The following is a 14,730-nucleotide window of genomic DNA, read 5'->3' as shown; positions in this document are numbered from 1 at the left end:
AGTAGGATGAGAGCATGCTATTTTATGCTCTGAATAGAAGTTATTAGATATCTTTTAAATCCACTGGTATGTAACATTAAATAGGATTTTTAGATATATTTCTAGAATAGCTTTTAAGGGAAACATTGAAAAAATGATATGAAATTAACTGAGTTTAGCAGTGGCCTTGTTACCTCAGGGTATGCCTGGGAATAATTATCTATTGTCATAGGATATTGAAATGATAAAAACTGTGATTGAATTCACTAAGAAGTATTAATAGGAGGGAATGCTTTTAGCTAATAATTTTTTTTTTTTTTAACATAGAGTTTGGTTTATATAAATACTGCAGAGATATTACACAAGTTAACTAAAGGAATCTTCTACTCACATTACAAATATGACTCCCAACTTAAGTCAGAGATATGGTATAACCATTATTGATGAATAGCTTGTTCCTAAATGTTTTTTCTTTTTCATTGAAAACATTTGAATTTCCTGTACTTATGCCTATGAAAAGGAAAAAAAAATAAAAGCTGTCTATTAATAGAAAAGGTAATGTCCAGTTTTGGTCTATTGCTTTCCTTTGTTTCCTTCTAGTTCTGAAAATAATGTGTTAAATTGTAAAAGCAGTACACTGCCTGAAGAGACAAATGAAGATAGAAACTTGAATTGCTGTAAGTATCTCTATACCACTATAACCTCTTAGTTACTACAGTAGCAGTTATCTGAGGAAGATTCTGAAATCTTAAATTATGCTTGGGAATTACTATTTTTAGTAGAATGTGTTATTGGTTTAATTTACTGAATTGATTTCTAAAGCTGCACTGTAGATCTAGTGACTTTAACATAAATAAATTTAAAATTGCTTATTTCATTCTTTTATGAGCTTTGTGAGAGTTTGGTGTGGAGCTTCTTCAACTTACCAGCTTTGAACATACTTTTAGAAATTAAAAATCTGGCTTACATTTCCTATGAAACAAGATAAAAACATTTCTGTAGAAACATATGAATCTGGAGTTGTCAAAAGTCCACTTGAGCAAAATTTGACTTCAAAAAATAAATTTTGTCTTCTTGGAAAATATTGGTTTTATTTTTCATGAAGCTATATGGAGAGCAGATTTGTAATTTCATTTGAATCACCTAGCCCTTCCATTTCTGTTCATTTCTCATATTGTATTTTGAGATATAATTAACAGCTAACTAATAAAACATCCATAAAAATTCATAAACATGTATTTACCTTAACAAATGAAGTAGTTTACAACTATTTTAGTAATTTATGAATGGCTTTTAAAGCGAGCTTAGGTACTTAAATGCATGCTTTCATTTCTTGTAGAACTGTAATTCTTTGAGAATAACTTTTCATTCTTCTCTATGTAACATGGCAAACAAAAATGAAATAAGAGTCTTCTATGTGTATTATAGTCTGAACTGAGGAGGTATTGCTGTTAAGGGGCAAGAGTAGCCCTAAGTGGAAAGAAGACATCAGGAAATACATGCTTGCATTTTTGTTTTTCTTGGAGCAGTCACAATAAAGTGCTGCTTTTACTAAATCTGAATTATTTACTAAATGTGCCTTCTTTGGAATTTGATCCAGGGAGCAGGTTAATAGGGAGGCCTCTCAGAAAACTCACTATTCCATCGTTTGAAATACTCTGGATGAGGAACAATTGAACAGGAGACAAGTTTGGGAACTGTTGCCTTAAATACTTAAAAAAAAAAAAAAAAAAAAAGAAAGAATTACCCTGAGGGATGGAAGGGTGAAAATGGGTGTTTTTGTTTTTGTCATTGTTTATGTGTGCTTTGTAAACAGCAGATGCATGTGCAACTTGGCTGAAATGTGAATTCTGGGAAATTCCTTTTGTTTGGAAAATAGTTTGAACTATGGGGAGAAGAAGTATTTGGGGGGGGGAAGGTGATGATTGAACTTGACTCTTAGTGTTGGAAAGGCAGGTGGTGAATCATTTATTTAATCAGCCAGAATTTGGAGTAGATTTCTTAACGTAGCCCTGCTTGAGTGTGATGGGTTGGATCAAGTAAGTTGCAGGAGACCCTTCCAGCCTCAACCATTCTATAGTTCTGTGATCTGTATTCATTTCAGCTGCCTGCACTTCTACTTTTTAGTCTGCTGACCTTTCTAGTGTGTTAGACAGCCAAGGCTGTACAAAAGTCAAGGTCTGAGGTGTGCTGTATTACCCAAATTTGGTTAATAAGGAAAGACAATCACCGAGAAGGTAATCTGAATCTGCCAGATTCACCTGTAAAATTCTTAGTGTCTTAGGAAAAATGTAATTTGTCAACACAATGCTTGTTTGAAAGCAGTGCAAAAAAGTGTAACCTTGACAGAACCTAATTATTATTCATTCTGGAGATTTTCATATTATAACACTATGCTTCTGCTGCCGAGGGCAAGGCAATTCATTTAAATAGTATTAAACTAGAGTATTAAAAAGGAGTTATTTAATTAGAGGCTGTACATATTTTAAAAGTTTTTTTTGATAGTGAGAACAGTCTTTTTTTTCTCTGTTTCAGTGCATGCCATAGGAACACTGCTAGCAAAATCTGTTAAAATAATGCAGCATGATTGCAGCAGATTTACACAAATGTAATTAGGAGTACCTTTAATACTAACTGTTACAGCAGGCTGTATATAGTATCCTAGGGAGATGCAGTATATTATGTCTCATTTTGTTATATCTGAACAACCATTACAACTTTTTTTAACAGCTGACCTCCTGCATGAGTTCTTCAGTCCCCTGGAAAAACTGTTCTTGGCAGGGAAGAGTTCTGCTGCCTTAGAGATTCATTTTCTTCCATTTAATCTGGGAAAACGCTACTGCACTATCATTCTGGTTAATGAAATGGTAAGAATGGAAGCTAAGTTCTTTAAGTCATTTTCTCATGATAACCTAGTTAATAAAGAAGATTGTTTCTGTAAAGCTTTCAGATATTTGAGGTGCTCAATGTGCAGACTTAGGGAAATGAAAATATTTTCTCTTTCTGTATTATTTTTTTGGTTGAAGTACAGTATTCCTATAATTCTTTCAGGCAAATGGTGCTTAAGAAGATCAGAAGATTGCATAAAGTTTTAAGTTTTAGCAAAGAATTTTAAACCAAAATTCACTGCCCTTTTATATCCACAAGTTAAATTAAAAACATTTGCCTGCTGTACACGTTCTACATGAATACTGACTCTGCAATTTTTCTTGATTAATTTAATCTCAGATTTGCTTTGTTCTTAAATGAAATTGATTTAATCAAATTACCAAGACCTATTTTTGATCACTTTAGGTGTCCTTCTTCAGGCTGATTAAGCCCAGCTCCCTCAGCCTGTCATCGTAGGGAGGTGCTTCAGCACTGTGATCATCTTCTTGGCCCTCCTCTGGACCCTTTCCTACAGCTCCATATCTTTCCTCTGTTATGCACCCCAGACCGGGATGCAGTACTCTAGATACGTCCTCAAGAGGGCAGAGTAGAGAGGCACAATCACCTCCCTGTCCCTACTGGCCACCCTTGTTCTGATGGAGCCCAGGATGTCATTGGCCTTCCATTCTGCAAGAGCACACTGCTGGCTCATGTTCAGTTTTTCAGCCACCAGGACCCCAAGGTCCTTCTCTGCAGGGCTACTTTTAAGGAGTTCTAGGGTACCTGGGATTACTCCAGCCCAAGTGCAGAACCTTCCATTTGGCTATGTTGATCCTAATTGTGTTCACATGAGCTCACCTTTAGAGTTTGTTGAGGTCCCATTGGATGGCATCCCTTCCTTCTAACATGTCAGCCATACCACTCAGCTTGGTACTAATGGCAAACTTGCCAAGGGTGCACTTCAGTCCAGCATTGAAGTCATTGATGAAGATGTTGAAGAGCAGTGGTCGCAAGACAGACTCCTGGAGGACACTGCTCTTCACTGACCTCTACCTGGGCGTAGTGCCATTCACCACAACCCTCTGTCCATGGCTTTCCAACCAATTCCTTATCCACCAAACAGTCCACCCCTCAAATCCTTATCTCTCCAATTGAGAGATAAGGATGTGGTAGGAGACTATGTCAAAGGCATTGCACAAGTTCGGGAAGATCACTTAGTATCTCAGCCTTCTTCATATCTGTTGTAGCTAGCTCTCCTTTTTCATTTACCAAAGGAGATACTCCCTGGTCTGCCTCTTCTGGCCAATGTAACTATAGAAGCTTTTCTTGTTTTTACAAGCTGGTACACTCCCTTCTTTTCTCTCAGTTTGACCAGCAGATCCTTGCCAAGCCATGCCAAGTTCCTGCCTCCCCTGCCTGCTTTCATATTCTGAGGGACAGAGAGCTCTTGTGCTCTCAGAAAGGCATTCTTAAAGAGTAGCCAGCTTTCTTCCACTACTTTGTCTCTAAGGACAGCCTCCCAGGAGATCCTGATGAACAATTCCTCAAAGAGCCTAAACCGCACTCTTTGCCAGGCCCATATTCCTTGAGATCAGAAATGGAAAATGCGATTTGCATTTTATGTAGATCAAAAAGCAAGATATCTTCAAAGTAAGGAGGGAAACAGGGAGGTTTGTTGATAGATGTAAGCATGTTGATGTCAGCAATGACAAGAAAAGTAATTGGTAATAGAATGACAACCTAGCAACCAGTACCTTCATGAAATTAGTTGTACATGCTGTGAGTTTGTTAGTAGTCCTTATACAGCCAAAATGCTGTATCAAACAGGAATAATTTCTCTTTAAATTGGTTCCCAGGGGTGACTATTAGTTTATACATGGGAGACCAATTTTTCTGTAGGATTCTTTAATCCCTCTCAAGGAAGATTTCTCTGATCTCTTGAACCAAGAAGGGAGATAAAGTGACATCAAAATTAAATAGGTTTTCTTCTGCTGGATCGGAAACATAACTGCAGTGTTGCCAGCCTCAGTGTAAATATTTGATGAAGCTCGGAATAAAATACAAAAACACACTCATCTTCTGTTATTGACCAGTATTAGTGTGAAAAAATGACATAGTTTGGCAGACGCATTTAATGACATAATTTTTTTCCTCATATCTGGAATGAAGAATAAATGACAGAAATGCATTTTAAAGGCAGGATTTTATGAAATGTAGCTGATGGGAAATACAAGTAGCAAATTATATGTTTTGTTGCAGCACCATTTGATCCCTCTACATCACAATCAATAAGTACCTAATTTGGATACTTTTTAGTTTTGGGATGTCCTCTTTGTAACTTAGAACACTTTTATTGAATTTTCTTTAATAATAATTTTTTTCTTCCAATTGACAGTTAATTTCCTCTATGATTCAAAGCGTTATTTCTCTGATGATGAAATTCTGCTTTCCTCCATGACAAATCACTGTCTTTTTTTCCTAGGACATGTTTATGTTTGCTTTCAAATTCTGTGAGGCTTTAATTATTTTTGATGAAATAAATAAGAATAAGTAAGATTTGTTAACTTATTTTCTTCTTGGTGGATTATTTGTACTTGATGCTAGCGTAGTTTGACTTCCACTACTGTTTGCTTGTTTGAAAAGTTTTACTGCCTCAAAACTACAGTTCTTAACAGTGAAAAGCAATCAAGGCAACTGGTATATATGCTTAAATATATATGGATATAGCACATAATATAAATGTGCCATTGTGTATACAGGTCAAATTATTCTCATTCAGTTAAAATATATGAGGACTTGAAAAAGTTTCACCTTGTTGGCATTTTTTTATTTTTCAGATTTAATAATTATAGAAATGTGATTAACATACCAGGGTTTGAAAAAATAATTAGCATTTATTTGAACATAGTTCTAAAATGATGGCTATTCTGGAATTGCAAATTTTGTGTTTCTGTGTTTTAGATTGGAGAATTTGTATACCTTGTAGAAGGAGTAGGTGGCATACCTTTGCCTTCAGAACTGCTTCCAATGGATAGCCCAAATGTTTTGCATGTTAGCAGTACGTTAGAAGGTAAGGTAAACTAAATAGATGATAGGAGAAAAAAATAGAGCAAATCAATCTACTTCACAAACATTCTTTAGTTCCCACACATTTTTTTAATATTCCTTAAGTGTAAGGAATAAGCAGTTGTTTCTAGTACAGTGTAACTATGAGACATTTATTTAAATGTTGTCCAGTACATTCTCTTCAGTGCAGAAGTGAGGTAGTTTTTAGCTATTGTATTCAACTTATGTGTAAATTTTTTTCAATATAGTTTATTTTAATATATAACTATATTATATTTATATAGCTGTATTATATTTTAATACAGTTTATATTGGTTTTTTTTCATAATTTCTCTTATTTCCTACCTCAGAATGTAGATTTTAGTCAGATATATGTGAGACTAAAGAATGCATATACTTCAGGAAGTAATGTAACTGTTATTCCTGTTGTTTGTAAAGAAATGTTGATTCCGAGAGTAACTGATTCGGAAATGATTATTACTTATTTTTTAAAGTTTTGCTGCTATTGTAATAATAGTAAAGTAGAGTAGGATTTTTGAATTTTCCAATTGGATTTCCATTTGTGTCAATTTATATTTCCCTTGTATGATAACAAATAAATTATAATGGAAGTAAATAGAGAAATAGCATGTAAGTGAATATCAATGGAATTTTATATTCAGGCTTTTCTTTGCAGGTTAAGAATTTTAAGTACAGTTACAATACCTGTTGACAATTTTCTTTTTTTTTTTTTTTTTTGGCATGTGTTTTTATTTAAATAGGTACAAGTGCAGGAAAGCCAGTTTTATATTTGAAATGTAATCTTGGACAGACTCTTGAAGAAAAACTCAGGATTCCACTGGTCAATGAATCAAGAGAAAGGGCTCTGGCTATTGCTGCTCAACAGCAGATGCCAACTATTGAATATGAAAGAAGAAAGATCACAGGAACTCTGGATAGCAGCAGTGTCCGAGCTGCAACTGCATTGCTAGGGCTGTCCAGAATAGAGGTGAGAAAAAATCAGTAATCTGGTCCTGGAATTAATTAATTGTTCTTGTTTTTAGGGTTGGATTTCTAAAATGAATAAAGTTTAAAGTTTCAGGAAATGGTGTAATGGAGTTAAGTTGTTTTATGCTTTCTGTAATCTGACAGTTACTAATCCTCACTGTCCTCACACTGCTGAAGCTGCTTTCTCATGCTACTTCCTTTAGGAAATCTTTGCTGTGATTAACAAAACATTGATATTTTATTTTAGTTACCTTCTGAAATATTTATATTGATTAAAAAAGCTTTCGTGTTTTATGTAATACATTGTAATCATCTGTATTAGCATTCTTATGCTCATTTTCTTAAGAAATGAAAATTATCAATCAGCATTTTTTATATAGGTTTTAAGAACAGGCTTGTCTATATGGAGAATGAGTTGAGGAACAGGAAAGACTTTTTCTCTTTTTGCAATCAATTAACAACTGTTTTAGAAAGCTACAAATCTTCCTTAAACTGTAGCTCCCTATCCCTGTATAAATTCTAGCTAGGGATATTTTTACAATAAATCAACTTCTAGAAGCAAAAAAATTCTCTCTTGATAGACAAATTCTATTAGAATTTGTGAATGAATTCGTAATGGCAATAATGCCAAACCAAGCTTTGCTCTTACATATAATTCAAATATAAATTAATATAATAATAAAACTCGGGATTTTATTATTTAATTTCCCATGTGGCAAACTGCTGAGAAACTGTGTGTTATTCCAATTTTCCAGTTGGACATTGCCTTGAATAGAGCTCCTAGTGTTGCATGATTCCCTGTACTAGGGAAGAATATTTTCCCTAGAGTCTTGATATTGCTAAATGTGTGTTTTCCTTGCAGATAAATTTAAAAAGTAATAGAAAACAAATTAAATGAGGAAAACAAAAAGCAGGTTTAATATGTTGTTTGTCATAGGACAAGAATTGTAAATATGTAATACAGACTCAATTTTTTTTCTTTTAGATTATACCTAGTTAACTGCTTATGAACTTTTTTTAATTGAAGTTCTTTAATGTTACAGTCACTTAGCAAGTACTCAACAATAGTCTTGACTGCTATGAAGCTGTAAATTTATTCAAAACAGAACATAAAAGGAATATATTTTTTTCCACTAAGAATGCTAAGATCTACTGTGAGTGCTGAAATTAATTAGACTGTAGAACAATTGAGGACTATTAGTTATAAAATGTGTAATGATGGATACTAACACTGAATAAATGATCTTGAGAATTGAAAATAATGGTCAAAAACAAGTACGTTCTCTGTGTACACAAAGTACTTTAATTGTTCATGAGAAATTAAATGAAGTAGATCTCTAAACTGCTATGGAAAAGAATTCATTCAAAATTATTTCTCAGTATAGAAATTCACTAAGTAGATAAATTTCTGAATAGTGCTCCTTTTTGTCATGAAAACTTACTGTCTGAGTAAAAGTGTAAAAAATTATAAAAATTCTGGTGAAATTTACTTAAGAAACTTATTGATTTTGAAGGGAACTTGTGTTCTGACACTTAATTTGGAGCTGAAGTATGCTTCTGTGTTTGTTGTCTTAAGTAGCTCCTCCACAGTTCCTGACAGTAAAATACCCCGTCCAAAGCTCCTGTGGTCTGATAAATTTTTTAGGCTCATTAAATCCCTTGGAAGATATATAGTAGGTTGGAGATAAATCTAAAATTTCTGGATATCTAGTACTCTCTTTTTCATTTCTTTTATGCTTTTATACTCCCTTCCTATGGGTAGAATTTTTTATGCAAGGAATGGAGAAAATGAAAATTGCTGTTACATTTCTATTACGTGTTGGTCCACTTGCACCTGTAAAATTGCTGTAAATAATTGCATATTTTTCATTTATATAAAACTGTAAATGTTACTCATCTTTACTTAAGTCCCTTTTTCCTTACTGGAAGAAAAATAAATCTACTTTGGTTGTCTTTGATTATTAGAGTTACTAGAATTACTAACTTTGTTGAATTTACAGTTTATCTTGATCACTGCAAATATACTGTGTTACCAGATCAAAAATTACAATAGTGAGCAAGTTGTGTATTAAATCACTGCATTATTTCTGTAATGCTTTCCTTCAGATGTCTAACTTAATTTTCACTATGAGATTTAAATTTGTATTTGGAAATTGCCTTTATTTATTGTGCTAAATTTTAGTATTATGTTTCATACTGTTGATGGCAGTGCCAGCAGGAAGAGATTATTTGTCTGTAAAGTTAATTTTAAATACTTTGATTCCTCAAATATGTTGAGTGTCAACATTTGAGTATTAATAACTGTGTAGTTATGTAACTACATGTTAACTATATAATTGCTCACAACACGTTTTTTTTCCTTTTCATGTTTTTCATTATTTAGAAACATTATGAAGTAAACAAAAAACACTGGTCAAATGTACATTTGAAACAAAGTAATTTTTTATTTTAATATATTTTTTAATTTTTGATCTTGAAAAGCTTTCAAAGCTTGCAGAGAGGTTTCTGAGCAAGAGATGGCTCAACTGTAGATCTCGATGTGTATTATTTTTAAAATTACACATTAATGATAATGTCTAAAAAAATACACGTAAGTCAGTTTTTATTTAGAAGCATTTCTCAACCATTTCTGTGTAACCTGCCTAATTACCAATTCAGTTACAGAATTACACCTTAAAGCCTCTCATTTTACATTTCTTTGCCTGAAGTTATTATGATTTTCATATGTATATGTTATTTCTTTACTTTCAGAGATGTGAACTCTTAAAACCACGTAAATTCCCCCCAGAGACGAAGTACGTGGATTATAGTGTCCGAGCGAGCACACAAGAATTCTTTGTGGTTCCTGAGAAGCTCTCTATTCCAGTGTTGGCATCTAGCAGAGTTAATTTGAAAGTTCCTTCAGAAAAAGTGGTTTCACCTGAGAAGATAGGTAAGAGTGATCTTAAATATGAACAATTTGATTTATTCCCCAAGAAAATTAGGTCTCCTAAAATTTCCTAAACATATTCAGAAAAAGGTAATTGTCTCCATTCTACTACTGCTCAAGTCCTCCATCTTGTCTTTTTTGTCAATATCCAAGTTCTCTCTTATTAGCTCAAAACAGTGTTTTCCACATGCAATTGATTTTATCAAAGGCACACAACCACAGCAGGTTTCTTCTAAAAGAGAAAATAATTTGGACTGTTTACCTGTCAGATTCTGAATTTGGTCTTGTTTCTTACACTGTCTTTCAATGGGGGGGCTGATCTGCACTCAAATTTTGACAGAGTTACTGTCTATTTTTCTTGTATTCCTCCTCAGTCAGCCAGAGGGAAGTATCAACTAATTGTACACTCTTTGCTCCCTGTTCCATTGATGAAAAGTTGTGGATCAATCTTCACAGTAGTCTTGTCAGCTTTGGTTATTTTTCATAAACTTTGACTATTCTTGTATTTCATGTTTTACATTGAAATCTTAAAAGTTTTGCTACATTTTAATCTATCTTTTGCTAGTTTTTTAGGTGATTTATGTAAGTCTTAAAAGCATTCTAAGTTGCATTTCATAAAAGACCTAGAACAGTATTTATGTTTCTGTTTACCTGATCTGTGCATGTTTGTATCACAGCTATCTGACAACCACACAGAAGAATAATTTTTGGCTTTGCTAGTTAAAGTTTAGTGCTAATTTCCTCAGTACATCTATTAAAACCTTGAAATATAGAATGCCTACTAATGTGAAAAAAACAGATTCTTTTGATCACTTTTCCTAAGTCTTGATCAGTAGACTCCTCTGTAAGTTCCTGTAGTTATCACTGATCTGTGCACCTGGTCATGTACTTTCATAGCCTATGTTTGTTTCTGTACTCATTGTATCCCATGTTCTTTTTTTTTTTCCTTGCCTAAAAATAGAGAATTTCTGGCAGGTCACAAATTGTTCTGTTTATATTATAGACTCTGTGCACTGGGAACAGTGCATGGTAAACCAGATTAGGGACTGATTTTGGAAAGCATTTGCTTTTGAAAAGTATTGACAGAGCAACACAATTTATTATTTTATTATGAGTCCTTTCCTAATATTAAAATGATGAATCTGATCTCAGTGTAAATTAGAAGTGTCTGGAGTGGGATCCTGGGAGATGGTCTTGTCTTCGTACACAGTATGAGAGAAGATCTAGTTCAGAAGTGGACCATATGGTGTCTGAAGGTTACGGAAATCAGGAAAGAACTGTAAAAAGATAAACCACAAGAATATTACTGGGCTAGAAAGGAATGCTCAGGACAGGAGTAACCCAGCAATCACTCTGAATTCTGTGTGCTACAGAAGCAGTTAATTCATAGCTTGTATTGTATATCAATATTATATGACACAAATAGTCTGTATTTACTGTATGTGGAAGGAGGTAATCTAGAAAAAATGATGTTAGCAGATTGCCTGAGGACACATTCTAATGCTCAGTCCAACTCCATTTCGTACAGAAGTTGTTGGGAAACCTTTGCTGTTGTTGCATCACAACTTGAGAACACATCCTCCTAAAGCTTCTCTTGAAGATGCACAGAATGTAACTTATGATTCTTTGTGAAGTAATTTTGGTTTGCAAGTAGACCACATGCCACAGCGATTATTCATCATTATCTTTGAATATAATCCTAAAGGCTTTAGTAACTTCAGATCATAAGAAGTAGTCTAGGAGATAATTTAGTCCTTATATATAGCTCACGTTGAAAACAACTGACAGTAAAAATCTTATGCTGTTTATGTCAAAGGGTAGTGAATTTGAAATGTAGAAACACATAGAAGGCATCTATAATCTTGAAATAAATTGTTGTTTTTTTTTCTTAACAGTGTATGCTACTAGGTAATGAAATTAAAAGGCTAAAATGTCAAGTGGAATTCACATAATGGCTCCAGATTTTAAGCAATAGAGATGTAGCATCCCGAAACATGTCCATGCTTCACCAAACAGATAATTTGCTGGTTTTCTTGGATGTAGCATGTGCTGCATCAAATGCTTTGATTGTCTGTCCTTGTCTCTATTTATGTGTTTCCAGAACAAAATGAATACAAGAAATGAGCGGCTCTGTCCCTTTGTTTTCCATTTTCCCATCCCTTACCATAATCTCTTATTAATCAGGGAGTCATTCCCTTTGTGCTGCTGAAAAAAGGAAGATGTGACCTTGAAGTTATGTGAGAAATTGTGTGATGGCTGATGCTAAGAAGAGATAGCAGTTAGTACAAAACAAAAGGGCCATTAGTCTTTCTAAAGTACGGTAAAAGCTTCACTCATTATTAGGTAGCTATAGTAATAATAAGATATACAGGCTGTTATATTTAGTTCTTATCACGACTGTCTTTTCTACTGTTCCCTTTTCTTTCCCAAGAAAACTTCAACTTTATTAATAAATTCAGAGAAAATTAAGAATGGGTTGTGATACGTTTTTCAGCAGCATAACCAGCAGGTTTAATTAAGTTGCTGTCATACTGCACAAAGTTCCTTTGCTATAGAACAGATTTTTATATAACTAAATTATTTAATTTACTCATTGCCTTTTTAAAATTTTTGCCATAACTTCTTTTTGTTATCTATTCAATAGAGAATGGGCAAATGTAGAAATAGAAAGATACAGTTGTATTATGAGTAGATGTTTGCATGTTTCATGCCTGACATTTATGTTGGTATGGGGAAGTTATCTATTTTGATGTGCCAGGGATCTTTATTTTGATCATTAATTATTCAATATTATTATAATAATTATAATCATTTACAGAACTTCTAACATAACAGGTTATAAATTACATTTCTACCAGAATGCACAAGATAAATCCATTATTCTTGATCACTTCATTTTATTTAACATAATTTTGGTACATCTTAGGGCCTTAAAGGGATGTAGGAGGGAAATGGATGAGGCCAGGCTCATCTCAGTGATGTTTAGTGATAGGACAAGGAGCAATGGCTTAGAACTTGGTCATAGAAAGTTCTGTGCTAACGTGTGGAAGAGCTTCATTATGGTAAGGATGATGGAGCACTGGAACATTTTGCCCAGATAGGTTGTGGAGTCTCTTTATATGGAGATATTCAAGAGCAATCTGAATACCTACCTGTGTGACCTACTGTGGGAAATCTGCTTTAGCAGGAAAATTGGACTTGATGATCTTTTGAGGTTCCTTCCAACCCCTGCTATTCTATGTTTCTGTGATTGTAATTAGAAATGCTATGTTCTCATTGCCATACTCAGGAATAAGTAAAGTGCTAAACAACTAACAACTAAAAATTAAGTTTTAAAATATTATTTGATATGCTTAATTCGGACAGTTTAATAGGAAATATATTTTTCATGGATTTCCTTTTTTTTTTCTTTAATGAAAGCATATCAGATAGCTAAGTAAAAAATTATCTACACTGTCATCTATAATATGATTTTTTTTAATGTAGTAATATTTCCCGAACACTTTATATTCTTGAGAAGTGTATAATTTTAAAATTTGCACTAACGTTTTTTCATGACCTCAACCTTATCTCCTGCTTCCTATGACTTTTAGATGTCTCATATACTTTCTCAGCATTGGTTTCAATCAGAGGAAATTTCTTTTTCCTTACCTACCTCACTTTCCTGAGACTTTAAATCTATTCTTCTATGAAGTGTTATCAGTAATTCTATTGTCTCAACCTAGTGTTCTATGGTCCACGTGCTATATAAATTTTCCAGTATTTTAGACTTCAGACTTTTTTTTTAGAGCATAGTCTTTATTTTTTCAAGCATAATTACTTAGTTACTGTCCAAAACACAGAATTTGTTAAATCTCTGTAATACGGTTTATATTCTGAAACTTCATTCTAACTCCCTAGCATGTTAAGACCTTCAGAGTTCAGTTCTATGATTTAACTTGCAGCACAGTAATAAAAATTTAATTACGTTTGGTGGTCTTAATAATCTAGGATAGTGAGCCACAAATGGGATTAAAAGTGTGTGGGGTAACATTTCACTTGAACTATTCCTCTATACAAAGAATTGATTTAAAGTTTTGTTCTGTTTTTAACTGCTGTTTTGAAAAATGTTGAAATAAAGTCTTTATAATTTTCCCAGCAGCTGGATTGTACTTGAAGAAAGTTGTTTTGGGCTTGCAGAAGAGAGAGGGTATAAAATATTAGACATCTTAGCTATTTTTCTTTTTTCTTTAATGCCTGCAATAGTGTATTCAATGGAGAACAGTTATATGTGCTCACTTTTTTAGTCTGTTGTGAAAAACATGTGGAAATCCTTTTTCTTATGCTGGTGTGTGAATAAGCTTAATGCTGTGGTGAAGAAAGTTGTCAGTCACCAGACAGTATATCACAGTGTCCTCTACCTTGTTCTGTGCTCAGAATTTGGCATTGTCCTCCAGAAGATTGACTGAAACCTAGAATCTACCTAGGGGAAGAATTTGTGGATATTAAGAGAAGGTCTCACCCTCTCTTGACAAATTAAGCCTGAGTAGTGAGGATGGTGACATGTGATTTAGGTTTTTACCCCTGAACTCAATGAACAAATGCTTACATGACTGCCAGTGTCAGCACTTATCTTTGTCTTTGCAGGAATTATCTTGTCTTTCACAAGACACAGAAAGTACTGTTTTCTAAAGCCAGTAATAAATCTCATATTCTGTGCCCATTTCTCAACATCAGTAGACCTCAGAGGAGACTTTGGCCTCTTTTCATTTTAATTATATGTGTATTTGGATTTGTCCCATGCTGTGATTGGAAGGATTGCTCTGTACTATCCTTATTCTGGTTGACTTTATGACATTTAAAATTGGAAAGATTTTATATTCCAGAAAAACAAACAAAGAAACCACCTTCATTTATAAATC

At 33.6% G+C, this 14,730-nt stretch overlaps 1 protein-coding gene across 1 annotated transcript in view; it reads left to right on the top strand.

Annotated features, from left to right (window-relative positions):
• The window catches only part of CFAP47 (cilia and flagella associated protein 47), a 225,927-nt gene that overhangs the window by 92,841 nt on the left and 118,356 nt on the right, over positions 1-14,730 (top strand). Inside the window, exons 42-47 of the mRNA XM_065741564.1 lie at positions 580-656; positions 1,796-1,804; positions 2,710-2,846; positions 5,809-5,917; positions 6,675-6,901; positions 9,652-9,832. Of these exons, the coding sequence (XP_065597636.1) occupies positions 580-656; positions 1,796-1,804; positions 2,710-2,846; positions 5,809-5,917; positions 6,675-6,901; positions 9,652-9,832 (740 nt within the window). The remainder of the gene's footprint in view (positions 1-579; positions 657-1,795; positions 1,805-2,709; positions 2,847-5,808; positions 5,918-6,674; positions 6,902-9,651; positions 9,833-14,730) is intronic.

This window comes from Cyrtonyx montezumae, unplaced genomic scaffold, assembly GCF_038088225.1.
Source record: "Cyrtonyx montezumae isolate F1298 unplaced genomic scaffold, pur_monq_1.0 scaffold_3, whole genome shotgun sequence".
NCBI lineage: Eukaryota > Metazoa > Chordata > Aves > Galliformes > Odontophoridae > Cyrtonyx > Cyrtonyx montezumae.
This window is presented reverse-complemented; position numbering and strand designations above follow the sequence as displayed.